Genomic DNA, 8,048 nt, shown 5'->3' on the forward strand with positions numbered 1-8,048 from the left:
GAATCTTCCAGAATAGAACACTGTTGGGTGTATTTCAGTGTGTTGAATGTGATTCCAAAGGTTTGGTGGTGTGTTGTAGTCAACAGAGTGTATGTCTGGATCTAGATTACAATGAAAAAAACTGGTCTAGGATCAGCTCTACCAACATTAAATATCACCTCAACCTTTACAAGCAAAAACAACCACACCCACCTAGGACCAGTATAAAGACAACCAACATCTCCAGGAGGGAAGCATCTCTCTCACTCTCCCCAGCAAGAGGCCTTCTTCCTGGCGCTCCACTCCTCCACCCTCCCTGCTCCTTCCTAACCTCCTGGGGAGTGTGGTCAGCCCTCTTTACTATGACAGATGAGGGCTGTGTCTCAAATGGCACCCTATTCCCTACATAGTGAACTACTTTCAACCTGAGCTTTATGGGCCCTTATTTTTACACCGCCTCTCCAAACCAGTCAGAGTCGGAGAGACGGATGGGAGAGAGGGAGAGGGAGGGCAGTAGAGGGGCAGAGATATGGTGGGAGGGGGAGACAGACAGGGAGGAGAGGGGGAGACAGAGAGGGGGAGGGAGAGAGACAGACACAGAGTGAGACAGACACAGGAAGACAGACACAGTTTCGCTTCATATAAAGATGATTACTTCATATAAAGATGATTACCACTTTGTTAATGGAACCAAACCAAGGCTTCTGCTGAGGAGAGAAAGAAGCACAGGGAGAGTTCACTGACGAGGCAACAACATGCTGTTCCTTCTTCTACTCTTTCACGTTGCGCAAAGGGCTCTTTTTTTTGCTGGGGTTTATTGGCGAGATTTTGAAATAAACATATGTGTGTTAGATCAGTACAGCGGAGACGTTGTTTGGAATGTTGCTGGTTTGAAATACTGTAGGCTACCAGGTGAATCTACTGTAGGCTACCAGGTGAATCTACTGTAGACTACCAGGTGACTCTACTGTAGGCTACCAGGTGAATCTACTGTAAGCTACCAGGTGAATCTACTGTAGGCTACCAGGTGGCTCTACTGTAGGCTAACAGGTGAATCTACTGTAGGCTACCAGGTGAATCTACTGTAGGCTACCAGGTGAATCTACTGTAGGCTACCAGGTGAATGTACTGTAGACTACCAGGTGAATCTACTGTAGGCTACCAGGTGAATCTACTAAAGGCTAACAGGTAAATCGACTGTAGGCTACCAGGTGGCTCTACTGTAGGCTACCAGGTGGCTCTACTGTAGCCTACCAGGTGGCTCTACTGTAGACTACCAGGTGAATCTACTGTTGGATACCAGGTGAATCTACTGTAGGCTACCAGGTGGCTCTACTGTAGTCTAACAGGTGAATCTACTGTAGGCTACCAGGTGAATCTACTGTAGGCTACCAGGTGGCTCTACTGTAGGCTACCAGGTGGCTCTACTGTAGACTACCAGGTGAATCTACTGTAGGCTACCAGGTGAATCTACTGTAGACTACCAGGTGAATCTACTGTAGTCTACCAGGTGACTCTACTGTAGACTACCAGGTGAATCTACTGTAGGCTACCAGGTGAATCTACTGTAGACTACCAGGTGAATCTACTGTAAGCTACCAGGTGAATCTACTGTAGGCTACCAGGTGAATCTACTGTAAGCTACCAGGTGAATCTACTGTAAGCTACTAGGTGAATCTACTGTAAGCTACCAGGTGAATCTACTGTAGGCTACCAGGTGAATCTACTGTAAGCTACTAGGTGAATCTACTGTAGGCTACCAGGTGAATCTACTGTAGGCTACCAGGTGAATGTACTGTAGACTACCAGGTGAATCTACTGTAGGCTACCAGGTGAATCTACTGTAAGCTACCAGGTGAATCTACTGTAGGCTGTTCCTGTAAATATCCATGTGTATAGGACTATTGTCACCCGACTGCCATATATTCCCTGTGTATAGGAGAGGTAAGGTGACTGCTAAAGTACTAGACTGGCATGTCCATACCCTTTAAAGCAGCACATATAGTACAGCCCCCAAAACAACAACAACAACACATGAAACCAACAGGTACACAGTCTAGGACTAGAGGAAGTAGACAACATGATCTCACAATGCTATTTGTCCAAATTATGACTTCTAGAACCTAAGAATTTTGAGGGTTAAGATTAGGCATGCTGTGAGGTTAAGGTTAGAATAAGATTGTGGGAGAGTGTAGAATGGAAAATCAAAACAAAAAGGAAAATGAGTGCCTCACTACGTATAATATACCTCACTACGTATAATATACCTCACTACGTATAATATGACTCACTACGTATAATATACCTCACTACGTATAATATACCTCACTACGTATAATATGCCTCACTACGTATAATATGCCTCACTACGTATAATATGCCTCACTACGTATAATATACCTCACTACGTATAATATACCTCTCTACGTATAATATGCCTCCCTACGTATAATATGCCTCACTATGTATAATATACCTCACTACGTATAATATACCTCTCTACGTATAATATGCCTCTCTACGTATAATATACCTCACTACGAATAATATACCTCCCTACGTATAATATGCCTCACTACGTATAACTTCCTTGTACAAACATTCTTTTGAAAGCGTAAAGCGTCAGCGATCAGGCTGAGGTAGCACATAGTAATATTTGTAATTTGTTCAGAGTAAAATGACCTTTTCTTATTTTTTCTCTCTGCTTTTCCCTCTCTCCTCTCCCAGGGACATCATCAGGAGAATAGACCAGTCCGAGTTTGAGGGATTTGAATACATCAACCCCCTGCTGCTATCCACGGAGGAGTCTGTATGAGGGGGAGGAGACCTCCTATTCTTCTCCCACCTGTGTCTGTCTACTGCCCCGTCCACCCCCACCCCTCTCTCAGTCAAATCAATGAACAACTCCCTCTGCCGAGGAGGAGTGGGATGGAGGGAGGACAAAGGGAGGACAAGAAACTCTCGGCTTTGCACGAGGGACGAGGCTCGAGGACACAAATACAAAAAGGAGCCTTTTTTTCTTTTGTCGTGGATCTCCCATAATGGATTGCATTATTTTGTCGCCGGGGCAAAACTCTTTGGAGGTGGTCAACACAACAAAATACACAGGAACATTCTCAAAACTCTTTGGAGTTGGTCAACACAACAAAATACACAGGAACATTCTCAAAACTCTTTGGAGGTGGTCAACACAACAAAATACACAGGAACATTCTCAAAACTCTTTGGAGGTGGTCAACACAACAAAATACACAGGAACATTCTCAAAACTCTTTGGAGGTGGTCAACACAACAAAATACACAGGAACATTCTCAAAACTCTTTGGAGGTGGTCAACACAACAAAATACACAGGAACATTCTCAAAATTCTTTGGAGGTGGTCAACACAACAAAATACACAGGAACATTCTCAAAACTCAGTTGTTGATTGTCTTCCGTTTTCTTTGGCTTCGCGGTTTTGATTGTTTCCCACAACAATTCAATTTCTGTGTCAGCAGCACGGCAGAAAGCAACTTAATTCTGTGCCTGCCATTGTAAAACCGATTTCTACATCCCCCCCCCCCCCACCCGGGTCGAATATGAAAGTTCTACGACTCAGAACTTGAATTTATGTTGTAGGAAGCTCCGCTGCCTCGAGCAAAACAAGAATGTACAATGATGAAGGAAAAAATTATGCTAGAAGTTATTCCTGTGTATTCTCCTGTAGGTAGCGACTCCAAATCAATGCTGCCTTTCTATTGATTCAAAGTGGTTCGTTTTATTCATGACCATGGACTTTGTTTATTTTTCTTCAGACAGTTTGATTTTGATGAACAAAACCGTTTGTTTTCCTCCATTGTTTTTATTTAAGAAGTGCCTCAAAGATCCAATCTACATCATGTTTCTGATTGCACTTATCGATTGTTTCCAATTCCCTTCAGCTGCCTGGTGGGTTGGTTTGTTATCTTCAGCTGCCTGGTGGGTTGGTCTGTTCCCTTCAGCTGCCTGGTGGGTTGGTCAGTTCCCTTCAGCTGCCTGGTGGGTTGGTCAGTTCCCTTCAGCTGCCTGGTGGGTTGGTCAGTTCCCTTCAGCTGCCTGGTGGGTTGGTCAGTTCACTTCAGCTGCCTGGTGGGTTGGTCAGTTCACTTCAGCTGCCTGGTGGGTTGGTCAGTTCCCTTCAGCTGCCTGGGTGGTCGGTCTGTTACCTTCAGCTGCCTGGTGGGTCGGTCTGTTCCCTTCAGCTGCCTGGGTGGTTGGTCTGTTCCCTTCAGCTGCCTGGTGGGTCAGTCTGTTCCCTTCAGCTGCCTGGGTGGTCGGTCTGTTCCCTTCAGCTGCCTGGTGGGTTGGTCTGTTCCCTTCAGCTGCCTGGTGGGTTGGTCTGTTCCCTTCAGCTGCCTGGTGGGTCGGTCTGTTCCCTTCAGCTGCCTGGTGGGTCGGTCTGTTCCCTTCAGCTGCCTGGTGGGTCGGTCTGTTCCCTTCAGCTGCCTGGTGGGTCGGTCTGTTCCCTTCAGCTGCCTGGTGGGTTGGTCTGTTCCCTTCAGCTGCCTGGTGGGTTGGTCTGTTCCCTTCAGCTGCCTGGTGGGTTGGTCTGTTCCCTTCAGCTGCCTGGGTGGTTGGTCTGTTCCCTTCAGCTGCCTGGTGGGTTGGTCTGTTCCCTTCAGCTGCCTGGGTGGTTGGTCTGTTACCTTCAGCTGCCTGGTGGGTCGGTCTGTTCCCTTCAGCTGCCTGGTGGGTCGGTCTGTTGGTGAAGAAAGCCATTGGAACACATCATTCATAAAGACCACAGGTCCTCAATTCTAAAACGTTTTCATGTACCGATTTGTTCGTAAATTGTGCATACACTAAAATGTAGACTATGCCAAACTTTTAAGAGTTAAAGATTTAACAACCTTCAGCTTGATGATCACGTTGAGCTTGATCATCACAACACAAACTATCATCTGTGTGTGAACAGAATTCTCAACGATAATGCATCGTCCTCTGCACTAAAGTCTGGGCTACTGTACGTCACTTAGAACATCTTAACAAGTCAAAGTTGCCATGGTAAGTTGCCATGGTATGTTGCCATGGTAAGTTGCCATAGTAAGTTGCCATAAACAGCATAAAGATGTAAGTTAGTTGATCACCGTAGATTGTGAGTTAAGTGCGTTTTAATGGGGAACTCGTTCTAAATTGTGCATACTCACATTTTGAGAACTGATTGAACGCTCATATGTTGTATAACAACTCATTTTATAAATGAGGCCCCATGTCTTATGCCATTCGAATGGTTGAATCTTTAAAATGAACGTTGTGGAGCACAGTAGCCATCCAAGGTTCTGATGAAAGCATGGTTATAAATGGTTAAATAGAGTACAGGGCTACATCACTCCTGAATGATCGAACCTTTTAACTTATTGTCTGCATACATACACTGGTGCACAATGTGACAAACTGTGTTGGATGTCAGTGACTGGCATGCTGGTGATTTGGACTTTGACTGCACAGCAGAAGGCTACACTGAATATAATAGTTGAGGACTGGACATGGTGGTGGGTGAAGACATTGTTAAGGTGCACATGCTGACCTGCACTACAACTGACCTGTAATCAGTGAATAGGGGCGAGATTAATGAAGCTGTGGCATATCCACAGATTAGTCGAAAACACACACACACACACACACACACACACACACACACACACACACACACACACACACACACACACACACACACACACACACACACACACGCACACACACACACACATACACACACACACACACACAAACTGTTCAACAAGCAAGCATTCTCTTCATCTACGTAAGGGGAGATTCCACTTTTTCAAAGCCATCTTACTTTTGATATCACATCAGTGTCACCATTTTGTTTTATTTCTGAACTGTGTTTTATGTTGAACTCAAAAGGAATACATTCACTTGACATTGTCTCGCGAGAGATCAACGGATTAACTGAAGTGGTAGCTCTTGAAATCGTTGCTGACGCTAAAGCAACGGCCATTGTAAACCAGGAAAAGAAAAAAGAAAGGTTGGATCTCAATTGTATTTTCTTTGATTCCTCACATCCTCTATTCTCGTCTCCTCTCGTCTCCTCAAAATGCATTAGAGCAGAAGACCGGCGGTTCCACCCAATACAATTGAGATTCCCATAAAGAGTATCTGTAAAAATGTTACTTAGTACATGATTTTTTTTGTGTTTTAAAACATATTTGCTGGTTGGATGTGCTTAATTCTGCTTTAACGCATCTCTGTAATTATTAAAAACAAAAATGTTTTTCCGTGAACTGATTTCGTTTTTGTTCTCTGCAGCCACATGAGGAAAGCATTTGATGCTCAATATTTGTCACTGCAGTTTCTTTGGAAGTAACCCTGCGATGAAATGGGAAACCCTTAGATCTCTGGTCGCTAGTTTTAAAGAATCAATACTTTTGAAATGCACATTTATTTTTAATTCATAATTATTGGCAAGCTGTTTTCTCGTGTGTTAAATGTTGTAGCCCATAGAAAATTGTTCAACCATTTCTATCTCAAGATTTTGTTTGAGAAATGTATACTAAATGGTAACGTCTTCCTAATATTGAGTTGCCCCCCCCCCCCCCCCCCCACCCCACCACGCTCTTGCCCTCCAGCCTCAATTCGTCGGGGCATGGACTCTACAAGGTGTCGAAAGCATTCCACAGGGATGCTGGCCCATGTTGACTCCAATGCTTCCCACAGTTGTGTCAAGTTGGCTGGATGTCCTTTGGGTGGTGGACCATTCTTGATACACACGGGAAACTGTTGAGAGTGAAAAACCCAGCAGTGTTACAGTTCATGACACAAACTGGTGTGCCTGGCACCTACTACCATACCCCGCTCAAAGGCATTTAAATCTTAAGTCTTGCCCATTCACCCTCTGAATGGCACACATACACAATCCATGTCCATCCATTGTCTCATATTTTTTTTACCTGTCTCAGGTAAAGTGGATTTAACAAGTGACATCAATAAGGGATCATAGCTTTCACCTGGATTCACCTGGTCAGTCTGGCATGGAAAGAGCAGGGGTTCTCAGTGTATGTTTCATACAATTTATTTTAAAGCCAGGCACCACAGGCTGAAATTACCTTTTTGCATCTACCATTTCAATTTTGAGATTTGTTGGTATTTTGGTCCATTACCTTTTTGTATTTTCAAAAAGTAATTATTTTTTTTGTTTGTTGATGAAACCAAGATATTTAGGCTGACTTCATCCAGTGCCTAGAAAAATGTATTTGCGTGACATCAAATCAAATCAAAGTGTATTTGTTACGTGCTGGGAATACAACAGGTGTAGACCTGACAGTGAAATGCTTACTTAATTACATGCAAATATGTGGTAGTGGTGCGTCACTTGAATACAGGACACATCAGACTGTTTGCAACCATAGAGATGGGAAGAGGGCACACCTCCTAAATTCTTTATGGCCAGTGTGCCCTCTATCCATCTCTATGATTCCATCCTTGTGCATAATGATACTGCTGCTGCTCTCCTGCTGGGCCCCTCGCAAAGTTTGGATCTCATGAATTTTTCACCCAATTTTTTATTTGCCCTGTTTTAAAGGCCTGCTGAGATTTACTCTCTCTCTCTGTTTCTCTTGTTCCCTCTGTCTCTCTGTCTCTCTCTCTCTCTCTGTCTCTCTCTCTCTCTCTCGGTCTCTCTTGTTCCTTCTGTCTCTGTCTCTCTCTCGGTCTCTCTTGTTCCCTCTGTCTCATTCTCTCCCTCTCTCTCTTTCTGCCGGAGGGTAATGTGCGGCCAGGGGGTCGTCCAAAGAGACTCACTAAGAAAAATAAGAAACTAGAGCAGTACTTTCTAAGACCTAGCCACCTGTCTCCTCCTGCATAAAGAATGATAGTAAAAAGCTTTGGAGCACCTTAAATGGCATTTTGGGCAAAAAAAGCAAACTCAGCTCCATCATTCATCAAATCACATGGCTCATTCATCACAAAAACCACTGATATTGCCAATTACTTTAATGATTTTTTCATTGGCAAGATTAGCAAACTTAGGCATGACATGCCAGCAACAAACGCTGATACTACACATCCAAGTATAACTGATCAAATTATG

The 8,048-nt window shown here is 44.1% G+C and overlaps 1 protein-coding gene across 3 annotated transcripts in view; it reads left to right on the top strand.

Annotated features, from left to right (window-relative positions):
- The window catches only part of LOC106572815 (protein kinase C zeta type), a 189,546-nt gene extending 183,303 nt beyond the window's left edge, over positions 1–6,243 (top strand). For all 3 annotated transcript variants that reach the window (XM_014147311.3, XM_014147314.3, XM_014147316.3), the window contains one exon: positions 2,707–6,243. In XM_014147311.3, the coding sequence (XP_014002786.1) occupies positions 2,707–2,794 (88 nt within the window). In that variant the 3' untranslated portion in view covers positions 2,795–6,243. The remainder of the gene's footprint in view (positions 1–2,706) is intronic.
- The last annotated feature ends 1,805 nt before the right edge of the window (positions 6,244–8,048 follow it).

The sequence above is a fragment of the Salmo salar genome, chromosome 15, assembly GCF_965601325.2.
Source record: "Salmo salar chromosome 15, fSalSal1, whole genome shotgun sequence".
Taxonomy (NCBI): Eukaryota; Metazoa; Chordata; class Actinopteri; order Salmoniformes; family Salmonidae; genus Salmo; species Salmo salar.